Source organism: Lissotriton vulgaris, chromosome 2_1 (genome assembly GCF_964263255.1).
Source record: "Lissotriton vulgaris chromosome 2_1, aLisVul1.2, whole genome shotgun sequence".
Taxonomy (NCBI): domain Eukaryota; kingdom Metazoa; phylum Chordata; class Amphibia; order Caudata; family Salamandridae; genus Lissotriton; species Lissotriton vulgaris.
The window spans coordinates 756,399,603-756,426,694 of NC_141687.1; the positions used below are offsets into that span (position 1 = coordinate 756,399,603).

General features: G+C 47.8%; 1 protein-coding gene across 4 annotated transcripts in view; it reads left to right on the forward strand.

Annotated features, from left to right (window-relative positions):
• The window catches only part of GTF2H1 (general transcription factor IIH subunit 1), a 488,969-nt gene that overhangs the window by 90,217 nt on the left and 371,660 nt on the right, over window positions 1–27,092 (forward strand). For all 4 annotated transcript variants that reach the window (XM_086956061.1, XM_086956063.1, XM_086956064.1 and 1 more), the window contains exons 6-7: window positions 1,938–2,087; window positions 18,306–18,385. In XM_086956061.1, the coding sequence (XP_086812187.1) occupies window positions 1,938–2,087; window positions 18,306–18,385 (230 nt within the window). The remainder of the gene's footprint in view (window positions 1–1,937; window positions 2,088–18,305; window positions 18,386–27,092) is intronic.

A 27,092-nucleotide genomic window follows, 5' to 3' on the forward strand; every position in this document is an offset into this window, starting at 1 on the left:
ATAGGCTACCCATTCATCTTGGGGGACCCAATTCTGTGGTTTATCCGGGTTGCCCTCACTTCCCCATTTGAAAACGTTCATAAACCTACGGGAATCTTTCTGAGATCCGGCCTCCTTTAGGTCTTGCCATCTCTGTTCGTCCCAGGCACGTTTAGATCTAGAGACAGCACTCTTACACGAGGCCCTTGCGAGACGGATATTCCCGCTTGATCTGCTTTTGATGGCTCTACCCAGTTCTAAGCGGGCCTGCCTGCAGTGCCCTGAATACCATTGTGGTGGCTGGGGGATGCGTGATCCATTTGGTTTAGAAGGCCTAACAAATAAACTTCTTAACTCTTCAAAGAAAAACTCATGGATCCTAGTGCAGTACTTCTTTTAAACTGAAGAAACCATAAGAGATACACATTATAACTAAATTACTTTGTTATAGGAACACATTAGTCAAATGCTTTACTACTATGATGTAAAAATATAAGATAGATAGATAGATTTTGGTATGTTAAGATTCCACTGTGCAGCTCTCATTGAAGCTATAGTGGACTAAGGTTTACACCACGCTGTTTATAAATGGCATGTTCATTTAGCTTAAAGAAGATACATGAAGTTTCTGAAGTTGTGAAAATCTAAATCGAGAGGATATGTGCTAGCAAACCTGAATTTTGATCATACACATCTATTGTCATCTGTGTTCTGCACATGTACCAGAAATTATCCAACTGAGACAAGCGTTATGATATATGAGAATAATGTTTGATAAACAAAACATTGGTTATATTTTCACCACATCTTCATTGGGTTGCTTCTTTGTTCATTAAAGAGACAAATGTCAATTTGCATGAGAGGTATTTGGGCTTGCCAAGATAATGCTCAGAAGAGATACATCTTGGCTATCAAGCCTTTACCTAAATATGATGCATTGGTCAACCATGTAGTAGACTTTGGTGTATTTGGAATGTGTTCCTTTTCGTCCACTCTATGGTAAATTATTGTTCTGGGTTCCTAGTGGTGTTTTTATATATTTGTGTCCCGTTGGAACGTAAATGAGTACCCCAGCCTACAACAATACTGAGTTTCTCAATTTTCTGCATTGTGTTAAAAGTGATCACTTTATTAATGTTTTATTGATGACCATGAAACCTGTGTTTGTGTGTGCTTTCTTAGAGCATTTTGATTTTTTTTTATAAAGCTCTGCAGATTTTTGAGGTCCTGTGAGTAGAGTTTGATCTTATTTTCACAATATAGTTAAGGGTACTCTGGGCACTGACAGATTGACTTTTGGTATTTGTGAGAACCTTATTACCTACAAGGTCTTTCAATGACTTTCTCAACTGAAGCCATCTCATACATATAAAGTGTCTTCATGATGTTTTTGATAATTGTTTGATGATTGAGCCTAGTGAATCAAGAGGTCCAAGATCCTGAAAAGACATCTCTGCCACATTTAGAAAGAAGTTGGTGGAAGAAATGTTGAGTAGATTTGGTATATGAGATTGACAATACTGTGTAAGGTAGAAGATGCTAACATTTTAATGTATTTGCATTCAAGCAGCCAGTTGTAAATTTAATTATTTTTTCATTGAAAGCAGTGTAGAGATTTTCTAAATGCTCGGATGAGATTTTTCCTGAGTACTAATATTAAATGGCCAGCTGCGTTTTGCTAAGACCCATTTATAAAGCATTACAGTAATCAGTCTATGAGCTGTTGAGAGCTAAGCTTATAAAAGCATTTCTCAGTTTAGAATAGGTACATTTTATTCAATGTCTGTGAAGTTTACTGTCATCAAGGCAAACTTTGCAGTTAATGTGCATTCCTTTCTAGTTGTATCATGAACATTATGTAAGTCTGAAACAGTGAAATAATTTGCTCCTTTTAAATAGAAAATAATGGAGCATTGTTTGCAGAAGATTTACCAAAAACCTTGTTTTCTTCCATTCAGTGAAACTGAAATATGCAGAAAATGTACCACACAACTTGACAGAGAAAGAGTTTTGGACAAGATTCTTCCAATCCCATTATTTCCACAGGGATCGATTAAACATGGGTTCAAAAGATCTTTTTGCTGAGTGTGCCAAACTAGATGACAATGGTAAGCTTTACACTTTGTTATTATATATTTTCATTGTTTTTGTTTTCGTAATGATAACAGTAGGAGTGTGGTGCTTATCTTATTCAAGCAAAGATAGTCAACTTTTAGTTTCATGGGCACTCTTCAGTCTAGAAATTGACCCTGTGCAAAATAAGTAAGCTGAAAATACATTTGGTACAGACCGGTTGCGTTCATGCCATCATGTTGCTCAATGTAGTCCCTTTTAAATGTTCTCTCATAAAACTGTAAGTGCTGAGCCTGATTCCAATCACTTACAGGTTTTTCGAATTTATGTTTTTTGAATCCCATGATTTGCCCAAGATCATTGTATCTCGTTTAGTGGAAAAGCTGGAATTGGAACCCAGTCCGTCTGGCTTTGTTTGCAGTTTAGATACTAAACATTTCTAACCTCCCTTCCTTTCCTTTCTATCCATCAGTATCACATCAATCATTCTTTCCCAATACAGTCTAATACAGTCATTTTTCATAAAGTGCAAAGATAATGGGACATGGCTGACAGATGACACTCTGCAAATGGGACAAGGTGGTCTACGTGTCTTGGGGCATGTGTATTAAGGGTTGAATGCGCTTATGTGAAGAAAAAGACTGTCTGCAGGCAGGGCCGGCTTAGGGCAGTGCGACTGGTGCGGCCGCACTGGGTGCTGCCCTGTGGAGGGGGCGCCAAACTCTGAGAGGCAATGTGTTTAGCAATAACTTATGTTCAGAGAGCTGAGGGGCACGTTCTGTCTTGTGGTAGTGAGATAATCCGAGGAGACGGTCTTGGGGTGTGGGGGCGCCGAAAATTATTCTTGCATCTGGCGCCAGCAATGCTATAGCTGGCCCTGTCTGCATGGAAATAAGATACCCTGAAAAATACTGTACCAAAATTGGTTGGTTGATATTTTTTGCACTCCTTTCTAGAGATCATTTTGTTACATCCTATCTGGCATTGCTAGCTAATTCTGTAACATGGTATCCTTTCCTTAAAAAAAGAAAAGTCCTCATGGGACAGGAAACTATCGTAACCTTCCTGACTATGGACTTGAAAGTTTGCCCTTCCGACTTGAATGTCATTTTGGCAGACAGGCAACATCATTTATGCCATTTTGGCCTTTTGTAAGGTTCACACATGTTTGAATATCTTCCCCTCTCAGCAAGGGAAACCATAGCCCTAGCATATATTACCTCACGATCATACTACATCAATAGCTTGTAGTTAGGAATTTCTAAAAATGTATTACAAAAACTTCAAGTGGTACAAAGTGCCGGAGTCAGGCCAATTCTGAAACTTCTCAGGGATATTAGGAAGCTGCATTAGCTTAAACTGATTTTAAGACTCTGACCTTGGTCTTTAGAGCCTTCTGCTGTTTGGACCCTATACATCTTTCTGATCATTTTAAACATTACAATTCTTCCAGAACCTTAAGATCTTCTTACCTAAATCCGTTGGCCATTCCTGTTTTTAGATGCAAAACAAAAGGAGCCAAATCTTTCTCTGTACTTGGCTCCAAAATTTGGAATCTACTCCCTGTTTCATTTAGATTTATAGATCGTGAAACAGAATTTTGGAAACCTTTTATAACTTGGCTTTTCTCATTACCTAATGATTTCTGCAGACGTCTGACCGACTAATTTCAATGTTCACTTACGTTCTCTCAGACCCTTAATATTACATCCTTCTTTGTCAGTGCTGCTCAACTACCTGTGTTTCTGAGTTGTTATTTTTGTTTACTTTATTTACCAGTTCGCATCATATGACATCATAAACCGAAACATAAATCTCACTGTTACGATTGTTCAGCTAGCAGATAATGGCATATACATTAATCACAAAAAGTTTCATAAACCACCCCAGAGGTAGCATCCAGATATCACCACCATTCCCCATTCTTTTACCAAAGCTGGCAATATACCCATCATGAGAATAGTTCCACGATTTACAAATGTAGTCCCAAAGAAATCCATAAGGACCCTCCATCCAACCCAGCAGTATCATTAACCCACCCCTGCAGGGAAAGAGACACGGCCCGCTCTATCGGTGTGGGAAGGTTCTGTTGTGCTGCTGCCCTGTGTACCTTGAGTGGCCCACAGATATTCTTAGGCCGCGAGGAGCGCAGCAAGGTACTAGCATATAAATCTGTTTCTGTTGCAGTACGCTAAGCTGTGCAGCCAACTCTTAAATGTAGGAGCCCTTTTTTGACCCCAGTGTCTAGACGATTTCCTTTTTCACCACCAATAAACTGAGGGACACAAACTTCCGAACTGTTGTTGGGAAGTTGGCCATACAGCCCAGTAAAGCCACCTCTGGTGTTGGAACCATATCTAGGTCAGCCATGTCTCCGAGTGCCTTATATACTTCCTCCCAATAAGTTCTATTCTTTTTACAGGTCCAAGTGAGGTGCGCAAAATCTGCCTGCGGGGCACCGTATTTTAAACGTGTGTGGCCTGGTTGAGTCTATTCTGTGAGTTGTCTCTGGAGTCACATATAATCTACGTAAAAATTTTAAATGGAGTAGCTTATGACTGCTGTTTAGAGAAACCGTTTTCGTCAGGGAACAACATTTAGCCAACTGTTCGTCCAGAATAGGGTACCCCAGGTCCTCCTCCCATACTCTGCTGAGTTTATCATCTGTTACAAGGATTAGGGCCAGGTATTCGCGATACAGTTTAGAAATTAAGGGCGCACCCTTAGCTGACTCTATTACCATTGTGAGGGGATAAATGACTTCGGTTCAAGAGGGAAACTGGGCAAAGTCGCGCTGAGATCTGAGCGAACGCGTTCCATAATAAATCCATCCATAAAGGAGGCTGAATGGAAACGCTCATCTTCCGTCAAATTGGACAAACTGCCCGCCTGGGAACAGGTCCCCAAACTTAATGTCAAATTTGTCCAATGTGCGCTGCACTAGGTTCTCCCCCCTTATTCGGTACCCATCTGCTGTTGGGGATAGGCAGAGCGGACGAGTAAAACAGGGGGGCCCCCCATCATGCTCCTAAGCTTGTCCCAGGCCCAACTAGTGGTGGAGACAGTTTGGATATCCTTGTGGTCCCTATCCAAGCCCCTGGGTAATATAACTTGCAAGGCATCAGGGAGAACCAAATCCACCTCGGGCTGTAAGTATCGGGATGGAACCAGGCGAACGCATAGCTACTCTGGTCTAGAAGGTAGTAGAGCTGAAGATCTGGGACACTGAATCCTCCCCTGTCATAGAGCAAGGTCATAACCTGCCACCTCACCCTAGGACCCTTTCATCCCCCCCCCCCCCCTCCCCCCCTGCCCCCCGTGTAAGCCTGATCATGTACGAACATAGTGTTAAAAAAAAATATTTGGTAGAGGGATCAGAATATTGTTAAAGAGGTATAAAACTTTTGGCAATACAATCATTTTGAACAGGGCCACATGGCCCACGATGGAGAGGGGGAGGCGCAACCATCTTTCTATCTGCACCTCTAAGTTATGAACCGTTTTTCCATAATTGAGCCTAAGCATTTATGCCCTGTCTAGATGATTGTGAACGCCTAAAATATTTGGTCGAGTCCGTGCACTAGTCCATCGGGAATTCACGCTTCCACTCCACTGTGCTGGATGTCAGGGGGAATATTACCGATTTCTGCCAGTTTATACCCAGACCTGAGAATTGGCCAAAATGTATGATTTCCCATATCAATGGATCTAGATTCTCCTGAGGATTGCGCACATAAAGAATGACGTCCTCTGCGTATCCAGAGACCAGCAATGGTCCAGTGTTAAACTGCAGACCTCTGTGTAGATGCTTCTCGTGGGTCCATTGCAAGAATAAATAAAAGCGATGACGGGGGCCAGCCCTGTCTGGTGCCTCGCTATAACTGGAAGGGGCGGGACAATGTACCGTTTAGTCTCAATCTCTCTGTGGGACCGTTATACAGCATCGCTGTGTTGGCCACAAATCTGTTAGGCATATCCATTCTCAGCATTACTGCCACAAAAAAGGGCCACTCTAAAGAACCGAAGGCCTTCTCCATGTCTAGTCGAATGGCCGCTGCGGGGACCACTGGGCTTATTCTATGCAGGACCGCAATCATGGTATGAAGATTAAGCGTAGTGTATCTTTGGGGAACAAATCCCGATTCCACAGGGGAGATGACCTTGTCCATCAAAAAATTGACACAAAAGGGCGTGGCGAAGGGCAATCATTTTCACGAGGATCTTATAATCCAAATTTAATGGCCGATATTACGCGCACTGCAGGGGACCCTTGCCCGGTTTGGGGAGGAGTATTACTGCTTCTCTGAGCGTGGGGGGTAGCATATTACGCTCAAGTCATTCGGCATATACTTTTATCAACTTAGGTGCCAGAAAATCCTTATGTCTTATAAAAGTCGCTGGTAAAGCCATCCATGCCAGAGGCCGTAGAGCCATTCAAAGCCTCTATTGCTCTAATGACTTCCTCCTTCGAGAAGGGTTCTGCCAGGAAGTTCTGTATATATTTCTCCATACATACCAGTGCTGTCACAAACAAATAAGCCTCCTGTGCAGTAGGATCCCGACCAGCCTTGGATGTATACATGGTGGCATAGTAGTCCAAGAATTCATTGCGAATCTCGGAAGTGCTGTTGAGGAGCTGTCCAGAGCCAGACCTCAGAACAACATTGTAAGACTTATTGTACGACCAGGCCACTCTCCTTCTCCATAGCCACGGGCGGTCGCATATTTGCTGAAAAAGTGGGATTCTCGCTCTGCAGAGTTTCTGAAGTCTATTAGTAGTGTGACCGTTGTTTTGTCTTTTCTGAGCTAGGATGGTTCAAAGATTCCCTGTCTATGTCTGTCAGCTGCTGCTCAATAGGGGTCAGCGTAGCCCGGGTCACGCAACACTTAATCGTGTTTCACGATACAAAACCCCGTTATGTAGGCTTTAAAGGCGTCCCACACTACCCCCCAGGAGTCCAGCGAGCCAGTATTCATAGCGAATAAGTCCTGGCACGGGGAAGAGTATTCATTGAGCCAGGATTTGGTTAGTATAGCTAGGTCCACATTTTTGTTCAGGATGAGGTCAGCAATATCAGCGGCATCCTTAACTGCCGATCAGCAACTGATTGAGACCAGATAGGGGGGAGGTCTGGGGGAGTGTCAGGGATCTGGACGGACAGGAATACTTTTAACTACACTTCTGTTATGGTGGGTAGCTGGCCTGTTGGGGTTGATGGTGACTGTGCTGATGGGGTATTCAAGAATCTTATCTAGTGGACGGCTGATGGCTTGGACACAGTTGTGGTCTTGGAGGATGGCTGGGATTTTGTTTTCTGTGAAGTCTAGTGGATTAGAGGTGGAAGTGGTAGAGTTGTAAGAGAGGGCAAGAGCTTGGGCTTCCTCCTCTGAAAGGTGGCAAGGTTGCTTGCGCGGGCGAAGATGTCTCAAAGGTAGCGGTAGTGGGTGCTTGGGAGGCTCTGTGATCCATGGTCTGTGGGGGAGGAGGGGGGGGGCATTGAGGTGGCTTGAGGTTAGCAAGGGAGAGTTCCGCAAGGTGAAGGAGGTTCATAAGGTCCAGAATGGAGCTATGGATGCTCTGGGTTACTTTAGCCGCTCTGGAGTGCAGAATTTCGAGATCAATATAAGCTGGGGGCGCTAAAGGGTAGGAGGGCAATGGTTCAGGAGCAGTACAGGTGGCATGTATAGGTGGAAGGGGAGAGAGGTTGGCTTGAGCCGACTCAAGAGTCTTTATAGGCGTACCAAGCTCGCGGTTTTGGTGGATGGCTGGCGGGGAGGTGATCAGCGGTCTAGGGGCGACTCTGAGGTGCCAGGGGACGAGCTATAAAGGTTAGGTTGATCAGTGTTGGGAGCTGTTGGAGGGCTAGCTCGATCAGAATCCGGGATCTTTGGGAGCGTACCAGTCTCCCAGTTGGTGGGGGGGCGCTAGGTGGGAGGAGATCAAAGGTGCATGGTGCGCGGCGGCTAAGAGGAGGCGTAGGGAGACCCTGACTCAGGCCGAGGCGGACATTAGGGAATTGGCGCGATGTAGTGGACTGGATGGGGTTGGCGCAGCAGTCCTATGCCTCATTGTTAATGGACGAGGCCCGGCAGATGTGGCTGAATACCCGCAGCAGAGTGTATCAATGGGGGGATAAATCAGGAACGATGCTTCATAGACTATGTCGGGGACATTTCCATGCTCAGACTCCCCCGAGGATTCTAGATGATTCAGGCTCCTTGATGACAGACCCATAAGTTGATAGCGGAGGGCTTTGCGGCGTACTATGCGGACCTATACTCTCCACATGAAAGCATAGACTCGGACCTTGTCGCCAAATTCATAGACTATCTGCCGCCACAAGCGATCACAGATGAAACCCGCGAACGCCTAGACAGGCATCTGACAGAGGATGAGTTGGGAGTTACTCTTGGGGAACTGAACACTGGGAAGGCTCCGGCCACTAATGGCTTCCCCAGCAAATTCTTTCAGAAAATCCATCTGCAGCTGGGAGCCCATTACAGAGCAGTAGTAGAGGAGGCTAGGGAGCAGGGTAGTCTGCCCCCAGACTGGAGGCACGCCGAGGTGGTGGTGTTTCACAAACCAGGTCGACCCCCTGAGCAGTACGCATCGTACCGTCCGATTTCTTTACTAAATGTGGAGGCCAAGGTTTTGGCCAAAGCGCTGGCTAATAGATTGCTACCATATATTTCCGAACTTATCCACCCAGATCAGGCCGGATTCATGCCCCGGCGGGCGACCCGGCACAACATCAGGAGAGCCCATGTCGCGGTTGCGGCGTTTCGGTCCTCTGGGGCGCAGGCGGCGCTCTTCCTGGCTGATATGGACAGGGCATTTGATTCACTCAGCTGGACGTATCTGTTCTCGCTCTTGCCACGTCTGAACCTAGGGCCGGTCTTTGTGTCGTATGTGAGGTTGCTGTATACCGAGCTGAAGGCTTCTGTTAAAGTGGCGGGGGCGGTGTCATCGAGATTTGCCATTCAGAGGGGCACCCGACAGGGCTGTCCCCTCTCTCCATACTTATTTGCCCTGGCCATGGAGCCCCTGGCAGCCTGGGTCCGGATCGATGCGCAGTTGCGAGGATTCGAGTGGTCGCGGGACATATCAGACCGCATCACGTTGTACGCGGATGACGTCCTGTTCTTTTTAACGGATACTGCAAATCTTTGGCGAAACCTCGGGCCTCTACATGAATCCCCGCAAATCTACGTTCTGGGTGCTGGGGAGTGGTCCGACGCTGGGAGACTGGGCGTCTGAATTGCAGAAGGCAATGGGGGGCCTTAAATACCTGGGGGTATTTCTGACAGAGATACCGGCAGTCGCATGGGAGCGCAATGTAGCACCGGTCTGGGAACTGACCCAAGCGGATATTAAAGTATGGTCCCGTATGCCGCTGACCATCTATGGTAGATCAGCTATTTTTAAAATGGTGGCCCTACCCAGACTGCTGCATCAGCTACAAAATCATCAGTATCCAATCCAGCCCTCTTGGTTCAAGCAGGTGGACTCCGCCTTGGGACAATTCCTCTGGGCGGGCGGCTCTATTAGGGTGGCGTTGCGCACGTGTTTTCGCTCAACATATTGTGGGAGGCTGGCGACCTCTGATGTTCTTTCCTACTACCAGGCGTCACATCTGTTAGTATTAAATGAATGGTGGTATGAGGAGAGAGGCGACCCGGCCTACGCACTAGAGAGGCTGCTGATGGAACCTCATACTCTCCACACATGGCTTTATGAGATGAGGGGGCGCAGGGCCCTTCCGCCAGTGACACAAGTTGTCTTTGATGTCTGGAGACGTGCGTTGCGGCGGATGGGGTGGTGGAGGACCCTGACTGAAGAAACCCCCCTGTGGGGCTATGACCGCCTACCAGACCTGGCGGCCCTCTCGGGCTTTACAGGCTGGGCCGCCATCGGTATTTCCCGGTTGGGGGATGTTATGTCGGGAACGACGCTTAAGTAATTTCAAGAGCTAAGCACAGAGTTCCACATGCCCCACACGCAGTTCTTCCGGTATCTACAGTTGCGCCATGCCCTGGCCCCGGATCTGGAGGGCTTGACGTCCCTTCCTGAGTTTAGCCCGCTGGAGGCCCGAGTATTTATGGGGAATATAGACACAAAGAAAATCTCACGTATCTACCAGTCCCTGATCATACACTGCTCCTCAGACTTGCAGGCGCTTAAGGAAACCTGGGAGGCTGAGGTAGGGCCACTGGAGGAGGAGGACTGGAACAAGGCTTTGGGGGGGGGGGGGGGGGGGCAGCGGTCCTAGAGGAGTGGCCATATCGGTCCGTCTTCGATTTGATACAATTCAAATACCTTCACAGGGTGTACTATACAAGAAAGAGGCTTTGGAGGGCGGGCCTAAGTGCTGCCCAGACTGTACTAGGTGTGGACACGAGGAGGGCACCTTCTGCCATACAGTATGGAGTTGCAAACGATTAAGTAGATTCTGGAGTGGCGTCTGGAATGGTTTGGATGAGGCGCTGGGTTGGGTGCTCCCGCGCACGCCGCGGTTGGGGTTGTTGCATGTGCTTGAGGGGGTGGGAGGCAACATATATAAGCGGCAGCTGCTTTTACTGGGTCTCACTGTGGCCAAGAGAGACATTGCGAGGGCCTGGAAGAACCCGCAGGTTATCGCTCATAGCATGGAAAAGGGGCCTAGATTTCTGTATGGGGATGGAGAAACACATATTTCTGGCTCGGGGCTGCCCCAGCAAACACTACAAGATTTGGAAGAGCTGGGCCGATTACAGGGGTATTTGGCTGGAGCCACCAGTGGAACCAGACCCTGATCTGGAGGCTTGAGTCCGCTCTAGTGTGAGCTGTGTGTGTGTATGTGTGTGTGTATGACCGGACATGTCGGGAACCGTGTGGGGGGGGGTTCCGGGTGGGATGGAGTTTGGGGGGGGGGACGGCGGGGACAGGGGAAGGGAAGGGGGAGGATGAGTTATAAACATTGATCCCGATGCATTGACTATAAAAGTAATGATGGATTACATTGTTGTATATGTGTGCTGGTGTCCTGCAGATACCTCTGGGGTACAGGGGTCTGCGACTTTCTATGTGCTCTACCAATGAAATGTGTTTTTAAAAAAAAAAGCATTTGCAATGCAATAGGTCTCGCATTAGGAAAGTTTGAGCTATTATTGTAAATGACACATTTTTTATTTGTGTTGGTTTTGAAAATAGCGAACTTAATAGCTTTGTCATTTACAATGCCAATAGTTTTAACTTTCGCAAATGTGACACCTATAGCATTTATAATGCAATATGTGTTGTATTTACGTGATTTAGATGTATTGATATTACTATTAACAATGGTTTTTACATTTTTTAATAATTAATACTTAAATAAAAGTTATTGTAATTTATAATGGCAATAGATTAAACTTTTGTAAATCATTTTTGTGAAGATTATGTTAATTGTATTTTATTATGACGAAAATCCAAGAACAGAAGTGAAATATTAACATCTTTTTGTGACATTTGTAATAAAGCTTGAAATATTGAGAGAACATATTTGAACCAGTTGTTGAGTGGTTGCACAGATTGATAGTGTGGAGGCGCTGAGTGATGTTGTGGTGGCGACGAGAGATGCTGTGGCGTTCAGTGATGCTGTGGTAGCACCTAGTGATGTTGTATTTCCCATGAGTGATGCTGTGGTGAAGCAATAGATAGAGTGAGGGAGATGGATAGATAGATAGAGGGAGGGCGATAGATAGAGGGAAGGCAAAAGATAGATGGACAGAGAGTGAATGCGATAAATAGAGTGAGTGCGATAGTGTATTTATGTTGCATTGAGTAGTGTAAGTATGAGGTGTGTAATTATATGGCACTGAGTGGTAATATGGGGAGTGTATGTTGTATTCAGTAGGGTAATTAAGTAGCACTGAGTGGTATTTGGAGTGTATGTTGCATTGAGTGTAGTGTAATTACGTAGCATATAATTATATGGCACTGAGTGGTATTGTTTGGAGTGTATGTTGCATTGAGTGCAGTGTAATTATGTAGCATATCATAATGTGGAACTGAGTGGTATTGTGTGGAGTGTGTGTTACATTCATTAGAGTAATTATATGGTGTGTAATTATGTGGCACTGAGTGGGATTTGGAGTGAATGTTGCATTGAGTGCAGTGTAATTATGTGGCACTCAGTGGTATTTGGAGTGTATGTTGCATGGAGTGCAGTGTAAATATGTGGTGTGTAATTATGTGGCACTGAGTGGTATTTGGAGTGTATGTTGCATTCAGTGCAGTGTAATTATGCGGCGTGTAATTAGGTGGCACTGAGTAGTATTTGGAATGTATGTTGCATTGAGCGCAGTGTAATTATTTAGCATGTGATTATGTGGGACTGAGTGGTATTGTGTGGAGTGTATGTTGTATTCAGTAGAGTGTAATTGTGTGGCGTGTAATTTTGTGGCACTGAGTGGTATTGTTTGGAGTGTATGTTGCATTGAGTGCAGTGTAATTATGTAGCATACAATTATGTGGCACTGATTGGTATTGTGTGGAGTGTGTGTTGCATTCAGTAGAGTGTAATTATGTGGTGTGTAGTTATGTGGCACTGAGCGGTATTTGTAGTGTATGTTGCATTGAGTGTAGTGTAATTATGTGCATATAACTATGTGGCACTGAGTGGTATTTGGAGTGTATGTTGCATTGATAGCTGTGAAATTATGTGGCAGTGCAGTGTGTGAGGCAGTGCAGTGTGTGTGAGTGTGTGTGTGTGTGTGTGTGTGAGGCAGCGCAGTGTGTGTGTGTGTGTGTGTGAGGCAGCGCAGTGTGTGTGTGTGAGGCAGCGCAGTGTGTGTGTGTGAGGCAGCGCAGTGTGTGTGTGTGAGGCAGCGCAGTGTGTGTGTGTGAGGCAGCGCAGTGTGTGTGTGTGTGTGAGGCAGAGCAGTGTGTGTGTGTGAGGCAGCGCAGTGTGTGTGTGTGTGAGGCAGCGCAGTGTGTGTGTGTGTGAGGCAGCGCAGTGTGTGTGTGTGTGTGAGGCAGCGCAGTGTGTGTGTGTGTGAGGCAGCGCAGTGTGTGTGTGAGAGGCAGCGCAGTGTGTGTGTGAGGCAGCGCAGTGTGTGTGTGAGGCAGCGCAGTGTGTGTGTGAGGCAGCGCAGTGTGTGTGTGTGAGGCAGCGCAGTGTGTGTGTGTGAGGCAGCGCAGTGTGTGTGTGGCAGCGCAGTGTGTGTGTGTGAGGCAGCGCAGTGTGTGTGTGTGAGGCAGCGCAGTGTGTGTGTGTGAGGCAGCGCAGTGTGTGTGTGTGAGGCAGCGCAGTGTGTGTGTGTGAGGCAGCGCAGTGTGTGTGTGTGAGGCAGTGTGTGTGTGTGAGAGGCAGCGCAGTGTGTGTGTGTGAGGCAGCGCAGTGTGTGTGTGAGGCAGCGCAGTGTGTGTGTGAGGCAGCGCAGTGTGTGTGTGAGGCAGCGCAGTGTGTGTGTGAGGCAGCGGATTGTGTGTGTGAGGCGGCGGAGTGTGTGTGTGAGGCGGCGCAGTGTGTGTGTGAGGCGGCGCAGTGTGTGTGTGGGGCGGCGCAGTGTGTGTGTGTGGGGCGGCGCAGTGTGTGTGTGTGGGGCGGCGCAGTGTGTGTGTGTGGGGCGGCGCAGTGTGTGTGTGGGGCGGCGCAGTGTGTGTGTGTGTGTGTGGGGCGGCGCAGTGTGTGTGTGTGTGTGTGTGTGGGGCGGCGCAGTGTGTGTGTGTGTGGCAGTGCAGTGTGTGTGTGTGTGTGTGGCAGTGCAGTGTGTGTGTGTGTGTGTGGCAGTGCAGTGTGTGTGTGTGTGTGGCAGTGCAGTGTGTGTGTGTGTGGCAGTGCAGTGTGTGTGTGTGTGTGGCAGCGCAGTGTGTGTGTGTGTGTGGCAGCGCAGTGTGTGTGTGTGTGTGTGGCAGCGCAGTGTGTGTGTGTGGCAGCGCAGTGTGTGTGTGTGTGTGTGTGTGGCAGCGCAGTGTGTGTGTGAGAGGCAGCGCAGTGTGTGTGTGTGTGTGTGTGTGAGGCAGGGCAGTGTGTGTGTGTGTGTGGCAGGGCAGTGTGTGTGTGTGTGTGTGTGTGTGTGGCAGGGCAGTGTGTGTGTGTGTGTGTGTGGCAGGGCAGTGTGTGTGTGTGTGTGTGTGTGTGTGTGTGTGTGGCAGGGCAGTGTGTGTGTGTGTGTGTGTGGGAGGCAGGGCAATGTGTGTGGGAGAGGCAGGGCAATGTGTGTGGGAGAGGCAGGGCAATGTGTGTGGGAGAGGCAGGGCAATGTGTGTGTGTGTGTATGAGGCAGTGCAGTGTGTGTCTCACAGTGCAGTTTGTGTGTAACCGCGCAGTGTTTGTGATAGGGCAGTGTGAGTGACACAGCAGTGTGTGACTACGTAGTGTGTGTGTGTGTGTGAGGAAGCGCAGTGTGTGTGTGTGTGTGTGTGTGTGTGTGTGTGTGTGAGGCAGCGTAGTGTGTGTTTGAGGCAAATGCAAAAGTGTTATAAACCTCGAATCGCCGCGGAATCAATTCCACTAGCCCAGCCCAATGTTTACACAGTATTCATGGTAGGTAATAGAAAGAAATCATAATTTCACGCAACGCGGGCCTCTGAATATTTCAAAATTCCATTTTTAAGAGCACGTCACTTTGGAAACGTTCTTCCCAGGAGGTAACTGTAGCAGTCCCAAAATTAACAAAAACACAGAGCGGGAACATGCTGCAATCGCCTGTCATTTCCAAACCGGGCGAGCCGGGAGGGGGCACATTCGCTGCAGAAATAGCATTCATCTGGCGGGAGGCGCTGTGCAGGGAGGGCCTGGCGGGTCAGGGGTGGGGTGATCAAGCTTTATTAGGGTGCCCCAGGGGAGTTCTAGACACTGCTGTCCCAATCCTTGCATTCTCGCAGCGCCTCAGGCAGACAAAGGAATCCGCCGCAGATCGCACGAGGCGCTCTTCTTGATCTCAACCTATGACGCAAGGCGCGGCAGCAAGCCTCCTCTGCCCCAAGATCCCACCTATACCAATAACATCGGTTGCTCAAGCGCCTAACTACGGGTCACAATGAAGCGCTATATCAATGGCCTTATAAAACCAGGGACAGAGTGTTTTAACAGATACGGGTGAGGAAAAGGACCTAACCGAAAGCGCTCGCACACATTCACAGCAAACAGCCAGCAGCAAAAGCGCGCTCACAAGGACAAATCTGACACTGAAAAAGCGTGCGTCCGACTCGTGTCCACATTCAAGTAAGTATTTACTAAAGTATATACAAGAGGTCTCGTGCTCGACCTAAAAAGGGGCCACCCTTGACTGGATCATTTCGAAGGAATCCTCAGTCAAGCTTATCTCTATAGACCCATGTGACTGGTTTGACCACCAGCCACATGCCACGGGGAATCTAGTTATGACTTTTGATGCAATTACGTAAGATTGGTCGAAATAAACAGCAGGCGTTAGTTTTATTTACACACTTCGTGAATTTGGGCATCCTAGCTTACCTCAGACACGTGCTGGGCAGCGCTGCCAGTCAGAATTCGACAAGACTCTCTGTCCTCACTTCTGATGCCACCAGGGGAAAGAGGTACAAACACGTGTTTATTCCAACGTGACGTGCAGAGGCTGAAGAGCAGGTGCCCTCCCGAGACGTGGATGCATGTGCCCCAACGTCACTGCGAGGGCAAAGGCCTGCCCTGTGAAACTGACACATTTAAAAATATTACACATGAGGGTAAAGGCGTATATTGCAAATAACCCTCCCCCACCCACAAAAAAACACAGCTGGTAACCACACCTGCAGCAGATTCTAATTCGGGTAGGACTGGTGCCACCCCAAAAGTCACTATTTGTATTATATTATGTATTTATGGCATTTATAAAGCGCACTGTGGCCAGATTGGTATTTTGGGACGAAACGGAACAATGATGATTTAGAAAATAGCACGTTGACGTTGTAGAGGCGCCAAACAATGCACTCTACAGATGCCCCTAACTACTGTCTTGTTAAAAAAGATAGATTTGGGGACAAACATGTTACTCTTTGTATAATGTTTAGTTATTGTACAATTTTTCGGTTTTGTTTGTTATTGTTTACCGATGCCTTTATCTAAAATAAAATTATTTCAACTATGATAGGGATATGATTATTAACTGTGGGGGTGGGGGCACTGTGATAGCGAAATAAATGCAATAAAAAAGTCAGGAAAGTGAGAGAGTGTCTGTGCACAGTGTCTTTTTTTTTGTATAGTGATACAATACAGTGGACGCAGTATCAGGGAACTTTAAGAGGTAATTGTGCCCAAATTCGCAGGACGGTACCAAACATTCGGCAAACTACACTACATTAGCTACTGCTTTTGAGGGTGTGTCTGGCTCTGTGTGCCCGTGTGTGTGCCTGTGTGTGTGCCTGTATGCCTGTGTGTGTCTGTGCCTGTGTGTGTGTGTGTGTGTGCCTGTGTGTGTGCCTGTGTGTGCCTGTGTGTGTGTGTGCCTGTGTGTGTGCCTGTGTGTGTGCGCGCCTGTGTGTGTGTGTGTGTGTCTGGCTCTGTGTGTGTGTGTGTGTGTGTCTGGCTCTGTGTGTGTGTGTCTGGCTCTGTGTGTGTGTGTGTGTGTGTCTGGCTCTGTGTGTGTGTGTGTGTCTGGCTCTGTGTGTGTGTCTGGCTCTGTGTGTGTGTGTGTGTGTGTGTGTGTGTGTCTGGCTCTGTGTGTGTGTGTCTGGCTCTGTGTGTGTGTGTGTGTCTGGCTCTGTGTGTGTGTGTGTCTGGCTCTGTGTGTGTGTGTGTGTCTGGCTCTGTGTGTGTGTGTGTGTGTGTGTGTCTGGCTCTGTGTGTGTGTGTGTGTGTGTCTGGCTCTGTGTGTGTGTGTGTGTGTGTGTGTGTGTCTGGCTCTGTGTGTGTGTGTGTGTGTGTGTGTGTGTCTGGCTCTGTGTGTGTGTGTGTGTCTGGCTCTGTGTGTGTCTGGCTCTGTGTGTGTCTGGCTCTGTTTGTGTGTGTGTCTGGCTCTGTGTGTGCGTGTGTCTGGCTCTGTGTCTGGCTCTGTGTGTGCGTGTGTCTGACTCTGTGTCTGTGTGTCTGGCTCTGTGTCTGTGTCTGGCTCTGTGTGTGTGTGTCTGTGTGTCTAGCTTTGTGTGTGTGTGTCTGGCTCTGTGTGTGTGTCTGGCTCTGTGTCTGTGTGTGTGTCTGGCTCTGTGTCTGGCTCTGTGTGTGTGTGTCTGGCTCTGTGTCTGGCTCTGTGTGTGCGTGTCTGGCTCTGTGTCTGGCTCTGTGTGTGCGTGTCTGGCTCTGTGTCTGGCTCTGTGTGTGCGTGTCTGGCTCTGTGTGTGCGTGTCTGGCTCTGTGTGTGTGTCTGGCTCTGTGTGTGTGTGTGTGTGTGTCTGGCTCTCTGTGTGTGCGTGCAAATGCAATAGGTCTCGCATTTGCGAGAGATTAAGCTATTGGCATTGTAAATGACTGCCATTTATTTATCTGTTTTCAAAACAAACACATACATAAAAATTGTGTCATTTACAATGCCAATAGCTCTAACCTTTGCAAAGGCGAGAAAGTTGCATTGTAAATGCTTGTTTTATTTGCTCCGCCTGCAGTCTTTTACCTTGCTCTCAGATAACCTTTCTACTTTGATAATTCACATGGTTTTCCGAGTTCATACGAGCTTCAAAAAACGCTTATGTAATTAGAAGAAAAAAAAAGGAAATGTTGGAGCAAGTAGATCCAATTTTTTTCCTGGGCTTCTGGGAAGGCGAGCAACCTAATGGCTCTGCGTCTGTGTGATTTTCTTTTGAATTGGTTCAAAATGAACCCTCTAGAACTTGTTTGACAGCATTTGACTCTTATGTCAGTGCAGTCTTTGGTAAAGTTGAATGTTCCTTAGAAAACTTAGCATTATCTGTGTTCAGGATATCTACTTTTATAAAAAAAAATGTAATGCAAATATTTCTTTTCAGATTTTCTTAGGGAGGTGCGAAATTTGTGTAATTTCTTTGTGGGCTATTATGTGTAATTTCAGAAAGTGCAAAGAAACCAATTGCTGCAACCACTGTTCGTGTTCTGTTTGTTTCTTTTGTTGCTGTTTTCCTGCATTATGAGATATGGCATAGTTCAGTTTTAGTAACCACAGTTGGGTGTTGTACAGGGAAGCAGAGGATGGTACATGACAATCTGCACATCAGAATCCAAGAAGTACATAAACCCTGCACACTATTTGTAATGAGAGGATAATGTTTCCAGTCCTGGCTCTACTTGTGTGAGTTTAACTACAATTGTAAAAATGGCCTGTTTGTGAATCATGATCAAAGGTAATTTACTGTTATGTAGGTTTGAAGATCATGGTATCTCAAGGTGTGAAAAATCCTTTGATAGATTTAACTGCTTTGGAGGACAAGTCATTGGACGAGGTAAGTGTTTAACTGAATATTTTTTTAAATGTTGAAATATGTTTACTCTGACAAATGTCTTGAAATTGATTTAACTCTGCGTCTTGACTATGGGTTGGTGATTTAAACCAAAATTTGTGGGTACTAATTTTTTTATTTGAATTCTTACCAGTGGGAGATGTGATATTTTAGAATTTTCTCAGGTGGCAAACATTTAGGCTTTTCCTTTTGAATGTTTTGTAAATACACTTCTAAGTTTGACTCATTTCTGTATTAAATAATTTTTATTGAAGGCATGACATGCAATAAACATACACAAAATATCAGCGACAGACTCCAAGACTGCTGAAGCTAACATAAAATACACCAGCTGTAAGGCATCCAAACTAAATAGAGGACCATAATCGCCTCCATACAACGAGTATACAGCCCCCACATTAAGGAAACATGTAACAAGGAAAACTAAAGACAACCTAACCAAAGAAGAGCTCATCTCCTAACCCCCCCTCCCTTACCCCTTACCCTTCCCCCTAACCCCACCCCCCCCCCCCCCTCACCCCTGGTCCTGGTCCACCAATGAAACCCACATCTAACGCGCTAGCTCTATTCGCCATCAGGCGCCTCCGAGAGAAGCAACAATCTCTGGTATCTTGGGCAGGTGACCGCCCAAAACTCAGAAGACAATAGGGACAAAAAGGGCTGCCACAATTCTGCATATCTAGCTCCCTTCGCTGTTAGAGAGAGTTTTTCCAAACCAAGCACCATCCATAGACGATGGAGCCAACCTTGCAAGGTGGGAACAATTGCAGACCTGCAGTGTACCACAATGTTTTGCAATGCTGAGCCTAGCGCATTCGCAATCAAGCGACCTCTACGGGAACGTAGCGGATACATCGGGGTGTTCGGAAGCCCCAAAAGGATGTATGAGGGGAGACTGGGAATCTCTGTGTCCAAGTGTGTGTCCACTTCATCAAGAACCTGTTTCTAGTTGCCCTGAAGATGTGTACAGTCCCAGAGCAAATGCACCAGAGTCCCACTTGCCCACACCCCCGCCAGCAAAGCACATCCCTGGTATGGTCCATTTCGTGAAGTCGTTCCCGAGTGTAGTACCAAAGGTTACAATTTTCGTTAGTGTCTGTAAGTCCCATATGGTAAGCGGAATGACGCGCCCTATAATAAATGCCTTCCCATTCCTTGCGGGTAAAAGTCCTATCTAATTCCCTCTCCCGCCGCGTTCTGCTAGCACTATAGACATGTGTATATTTATTCGGTAGCATCTTATAAAGGTCCGAAATAAGTTTCTTATCTGTCTTACGTAATTAGCCGATATTCATAGGGGGTAAGCTGCCTGTCCGCCTTGGGCCGGACCTGCTCGCTAAGAGCCCAGTGTCGTGCCTGCAGATAACGGAGTCTTTCCCCCTCCGGCAACCTAAACTCCTGATGAAATTGAGAAAAAGGAAGTACACCGTCCGCCGCATATGGGTGGTATAGGAACCTGCAGACAGCTGGGCGCCAGCCCACAAAAGCCACCGCGTCCAACCCTGGAGTAAAATCCGGGTTACCCACTATAGGGGTAAGCGGGGAAAGAAAGGTAGTGAGTTCATGAGTAGTGCTAATCTTGTCCCAGACCTCTAGAAGCACCCTGGTGATGTGCGAGGCATACAAATTGGGAGGTCTGTGATGCTTGCGTAGAAAGGGGACTTCTGTAAAGGTCTACCAGCCACAGCCTGGTCTTGAAAAAGCCAGTGCTTATCAGACTCCCATCTACTCCATTCTACCAGATACCTGAGCTGAGCCGTTGGAAATATGATAACAAATCTGGGAGGCCAATCCCACCCTGTTCCGCCTGGATCATTGCTAATCTGAGTTTGAGGCGCGGTTTCCTCCCATTCCAAACAAATTGGGCCAATTCAGATTGCATCTGTTTTATCCACCCTGCGGGGGGTCGTAAGGGAATAGAGCGGAATAAATACAAGATTTGCGGAGGAACTGTCATGTTCGAGGCATGTGGGCTGCTGAATTCATATCTGTGCATAGATCGCCGCCTAGTGTTGGGTCCGGATAATTGCACATTGTTGTCCTGGAAGAGTCTTCGAAGTATTACGAGATAGGTGGCTCCTCCCCTGGACTACAGTGTGCATGGGCTTCCTCTCCATCCCCAGATTGTTTTTTTCCGCCATTGGGTTCGGATGTACTTTCTCGACTCCAGTTCGGAATCTTTATAATAACTCTTTGCTAAGGCCAAAAGGCCTTCGGGGCGTCGGTATTGTCTCGTTCGGTGCCTATTTTTCTCCAGTTCTTCGAACAGGACGTCGAAGGCCGCTTTTGACTTTCGACACCAAAGGCCCAAACTACGACGACGATGGAACGGAGCCCGTTCAAACGATGCCCCGTCTGCAACTCTAAATACCCTCACATTGATGTGCACCCAGTGTGCAATAAATGTTTATCCCCGGACCATGACGAGGCCAGCTGTATGGCCTGCTCAAAGTTCTGGTCGAAGAAAACGCTTCGAGTTCGACACGCAGCAAGACAGTCAGCGCAGAACTCGGCGCCCGAGCCGGACAACATCTTCGAGGCCAGTGACGAGGAAGGCGCCGACGAAGATCCTGACCAGCAGTCGGACCCAGCGTCGGAGCATGACTCACATTCGATGTGGACGAAGAAGGCGAAGACTACGTCCATGAAGAAGACGTCGTCTAGGTAGGGGACGACGCAGAGGCCATCGGGGCCGTCGATGACCACTCAAGCGATAAGCCTGGCCCAACCGCAGTAGCGGGCCTAATAATGACAATAGGCTCCCTACGGCTCAGGTCGAGGCATCGCCGGAAGGCCTTAGCCAAGATCTTACTCTAAATTCTATAGCCCCGCGTCCAGGCCCGGCTAAGAATACTTCAAAGGAGCCATCGGTCGATCCATCAAAATCGAAACCGAAACCTACGGAGCCAAAACCGAAACTGCTAAAAGTAGTCATCGGATCAACGCCATCAGACTCATCGACGCCAATCAAGTCGAAGAGTGTCATTAACCCTTCGGGGTCACAAGGGGGCGCCGCCTCGAAAACCGGGGCGCCGAAGCCAGTCTCTACAGTCAAGCACGTCACCTCGACGCAGTCGACGTAGACGTCGACGTCCAAGCATGGCGACAAGACCAAGAGTCTCCAGGCCAAAAAGACTGTTGAACCGACAATTGCAGCGTTTAAACCGCTATTAAGCACAGCTCTTGAGTCGAAGACCAAACCCGACCCGAAACAGCAGATTGCATCGACGCCCAAGGCCGTACACGTTACGCACCGTGAGCTCGAGTCGACGCATGGAGGCAAGCATGCTAGTGAGCCACCGAAGCAAATTCGGGTCGAAGACTACGGCAAGCTCTAAAAAGGTCGGCTCGTCCACAGGTCACCCTCCACCAATTAAATACGGTCTGCCACCAACAGCTCGACCCAAACATATTGAGCCGCACAAAAGCACTGACACATCCAAAAGAGCGTCCGGTCCTTCAAAGTCCAATCCTGAAGGGCTTATGTTCCAAGAACCCTCGTATGATAACCAGTCGAAGCTCTTCATCGACTCGGAATCTGGCAGACTCACCATCCATAAACGGAAAATCGCACCAGAACATCTCTTAGAGGCATACAAAATCCCTCTTAAAAGGAAAAAAGACTCAACCACCTCACCAGTTCTCTTTGAACATGTTGAGAGTTATTCACAACAAGTTGCATATTCTCCAGCACGCAGCGAGGAAGACGTGGGTGATGATTACAGTCAGATGGCCTTCACTTATCATGCTGACACAGACCAAGAAGAACCTCAGCAATGGACTGATGCTGCAGACCCTGATGATCCACCAGCTGCACCAGACATTCAGTCTTATAATGTCAAAACCTCACCTACTGAAGACACGGCGGCGTTTAACGCTTTAATAGAAAGGGCAGCCCTCAACCATGACGTGGAAATGCACGCAGAACCAGTGGAAGAAGATTTCCTATTTGATACTTTCTCCACCTCAAAAAAATTTGGCAAAAACATTGCCTATGATGAAAGGAGTCCTCAAACATGCTACGGACATTTTCAAAGAGCCCACAAGGGCAAGGGTTGTAAACCCAAGGATTGAAAAAAAGTATAGACCTGCGCCTGTGGACCCTACCTACATCAAGGGCCAGCTCCCATTGGACTCCCTCGTAGTGGCTAATGCTCGCAAGAGGGCAAACTCGCAAACTAGTGGTGATGCTCCTCCTCCGGACAAAGAATCAAAGATCTTGGAGGCTTCAGGAAAACGGGTGGCAGCTCAGGCTGCTAATGTTTGGAGGATTTCAAATACACAGGCCCTATTGGCTAGATACGATAGGGCTCACTACGACACATTAGAACAGCTGTTGCAACACCTGCCTGATGTTTACAAAGAGGGAGCAGAAATGATCATACAGGAGGGAAAGTTAATTTCTAATGCATCCATCAAATGTGCACTGGATGCAGCAGAAACGGCAGCTAGGGCCATTAGCACTAGTGTAATGTTGAGACGTCACGCCTGGCTCCGCATCTCTGGCTTTAAACCAGAGATTCAAACAACTTTGCTCAACCAGCCAGTTAACCCGGACTTTTTTTGGTCCCGATGTAGACACGACCCTTGAATAATTAAAAAAGACACAGACGGCAAAATCCATGGGGGCTCTGCAGTCACAGCAGTTTCGGGGCAGCTCCTTTCGTCACTCTGGTAATAGGGGAGCCTCTAGAGGACAAGCTTTACAGCAAGCCCAATACAACAAGGGGAGCACGCAAACCACCTATACAAAAAATAACAGAGGTGGATATCGTGGGAACAGCACCAAAGGCCGTGGAAATAACAATGCCAGATCCTCCCCTCCCAACAAACAGTGACGCCTTGTCACTGGCCCCGACCATTTAACATCAGTCGGGGGGAGACTTCAGCAGTTCCTGCCGGTCTGGGAAGGCATTACCACAGACGGGTGGGTGAGACAACTTATCCAATACGGCTATTGTGTAGAACTAACCTCCACTCTTCCCAACCTACCCCCAAGGCACTGTCCTATGTCTGCAGACCACATGCACTTATTGCAGCAAGAAGTACTCTCCATGCTGTAAAAAGGTGGAATAGAACTCGTGCCTGTAAAAGAGCAAGGTACAGGGGTGTACTCTCTGTACTTGTTAATCCCAAAAAAGGACTGTTCCCTGCGGCCCATTCCAGACCTCAGACCCCTCAACCAATACATACTGTCAGAACACTTTCATATGTTAACCTTACAGCAGGTCCTACCATTGCTCAGTCAGGGCGACTTCCTAGCAACCCTGGACCTCAAGGATGCATATTTCCACATTCCCATTCACCCAAGTCACAGGAAATATCTCAGATTCACCATCAACAATCAGCATTACCAATTCAAGGTCCTGCCTTTCGGGGTCACCACTGCCCCCAGGGTGTTCACCAAGTGCTTAGCAACTGTAGCTGCGCACCTTCGGAGGCAGCACATCCATGTCTATCCCTACCTGGACGACTGGCTTGTTCAAGCAAAGTCAGCCCAGCAGTGTGCCAGCCACATGTCATGCACAATTCACCTCCTACACAGTCTAGGATTCTCACTAAACTACCAAAAGTCGCACCTTCAGCCCTCTCATGTGCAACAGTACCTAGGGGCAACAATAAACACTCTAACTGCAACAGCGCAGCCAAACTCTGCCAGAGTCAACAGCATGCAGCTGCTAATTCAGAAATTCAGGCCCCAACAATCGCTCCCAGCGCAAGTATTCATGCAGCTGATCGGTATGATGGCCTCCTGCATATTCATAGTCCCGCACGCGAGGCTACACATGCGTCCCCTTCAAGAATGCTTAGCACGACAGTGGAACCAGGCTCATGGGCATCTAAAAGACCTAGTGTTGGTGACCGGTCGTGCATACAACTCTCTGCATTGGTGGAACACACAAAACCTGTGCAGGGGACGACCGTTCCAAGAGCCTGTCCCACAAGTAGTGCCGACGATGGACGCATCTCTCCAGGGCTGGGGAGCGCATGTCCTCCATTATACTGTGCAAGGACTATGGAAGACACAGCAGCAAAAGATGCATATCAATTTTTTGGAGCTGATGGCAATCTTCATGGCGATGAAAGCGTTCAAATTGCACCTGTGCAACAAAGTCGTGTTGATCCGGACGGACAACATGACTGTCATGTATTACATCCAGAAGCAGGGAGGCACACACTCTCTGCAACTATCTCATCTAGCCCAGAGCATGTGGAAGTGGGCCATCCAGAGGAACATCTTACTCATGGCGGAACATCTCCCAGGCAAGGACAACCAGATGGCGGACCTGCTCAGCAGGCACAGTCATCAAATGCACGAGTGGGTGATTCACCCCTCAGTGCTCCAACCATATTTCCAGCAGTGGGGTCATCCAGAGATGGACCTCTTCGCCACAAAGGAAAACGCAAAATGCCAAAACTTCGCCGCCAGGTTCCCACACCCGCAGTCTCGGGGCAATGCGATATGGATGAACTGGTCAGGGAAATTTGCATACGCTTTTCCCCCAGCTCCGCTCATACCGCTAGTGGCGCGCAAACTGCGGCAGCACTCCATGACGCTCATGCTGGTTGCTCCAACGTGGGCACGACAGGCTTGGTACACCACGTTCCTGGAACTTTCAGTGGTGCGTCTTCACCAACGGCTACGCCTCACACCCAGTCTCCTCACTCAGAGCCATGGAGACATACAGCATCCAGATCCGCAACAGTTGAGCCTTGCGATATGGCTCCTGAGGTCATAGAGTTTGGCTACCTCAACTTGCCCCCTGACTGTCTGAACATCATCAAAGAGGCAAGGCGGCCTACAACTAGAGCGTGCTATGCAGCCAAATGGAAACGATTTGTCATCTACTGTTCCAATAATGACTTTAATCCGCTGGATGCGTCCACGCAAAACCTCATGTTATTTGCTGCATCTATATCGATGCAATCTGGCGTATAGTTCCACTAGGATACATTTGGCCACCATGGCAGCTTATCTTCAAAACAGGCAGCATCTTTCCCTTTTCAAAGTGCCTGCCATTAAAGCCTTCTTAGAAGGACTCAAAAGAGTGATCCCTCCCAGACACCCTCCTTCACCTGTCTGGAATCTGAACATCGTTCTCACCAGGCTCACGGGGCCACCCTTTGAGCCTCTTCATTCTTGTGAGATACAGTTTCTTACATGGAAAGTGGCTTTTCTGATAGCCATCACATCGCTACGCAGAGTTAGTGAGCTTTAAGCCCTAACAATTCAAGAGCCCTTCCTACAAATTCATGCTAACAGGGTAGTGCTGCGCACCAACCCCAAATTCAAGCCTAAGGTGATCTCGCAGTTCCACATTAATCAAACCATAGAACTGCCAGTTTTCTTTCCAAACCCAGATTCAGTGGCAGACCGGGCACTGCACACCTTAGATGTTAAAAGAGCTCTCCTATATTACATCATCAGGACAAAAGACTTTAGAAAGACTAAACAACTGTTTGTTGCCTTCTCTCCACAACACAAAGGCAACCCTATTTCCAAATCAGGTATAGCCAGATGGATTGTTAAGTGCATACAAATCTGTTATCAAAAAGCTAAACTCACTTTTACAGTTCCCCCAAGAGCGCATTCCACACGCAAGCTAGGGGCATCCATGGCTTTCCTAGGTAACATTCCTCTAGAGCAGGGGTACTCATAGTACGGCCCGCGAGCCGCCAGTGGCCCGGCAAGCCTTCCTTGGCGGCCCGCGGACCTTGCAGACATCGTACCAGTTTTAAAACATTTTTTTTTCGAGAGTGTCAGGAAACATCGCTGGTTGCAGCTGCCTGTACTCTGAGAGGCTCTGCTCTAGGGGGGGCCGGGAGATTCCAGCCATAGAGTGGAGCTGCAGGGGCCTCAGAAGAGGTGAAACAGAACAAAGCCTCATTAACACGTTAATGGTCTTTCAAAGACCTGTGAAGTGCTCGGGGCTGTGTGCGCGCCAGGCAAGCTGTCTCATCCCGGGCTGCCACATATGAGGAGGAAGGGGGGGGGGGCATTTGAACTCGATAGGCATTGCACGCATGTATGTGGCACATATATTTCCTCTGTAGAAGCTCATGCTCCCCCGAGTAGCATTTGTTTTATCAACACTGAGGGGATGATAGTCTGAGCCAGCCCAGCCTTACTTGGAATCTCTGCCCTCCGGATTACACCTAATCTCTGCTGCAGCGGTCAAGCTGGCTCTCGTGCACCCTCTACATTAGGGTGTCATTACTAATATGCTGCTAATTTTTGGAAGGCTGGGGAAGGTGGTTTCGATGTGTGCAGCAAAGAGCTCTTGCTTTTCGTGATATTTCAGAGGCGTCACTAGTGGGGTGCGGACAGCACATGGGGTGACACCACACCAATCTGGTTACGCTGTGTAAACTCTGGCAGTATTTCCAGCAGTCAAACACCTCGACTAGTCTCCTGTCCTCCTCGCACACGTGCAAACACACTTCCGAATCAGCTCTTCTCCCTAACAAAGCCAATCCCTTCAGATGCAGCGGCGAGAAGCTCCCCTCCAATTTGAGAGCATCACTCAGAGCTTAAGTGTTGCACAGAAGGAGATAGACGCGCATCTTTAGGCATCCTTGGGCGATCTGCTTCAGGAAGCACCCAGCAGAGCGAAGCTTGGTGTGTGAACACGGAGGTCATTTAACCAATCATGCAACATGGACAATGCCTTTAAATATGCGGTGTATA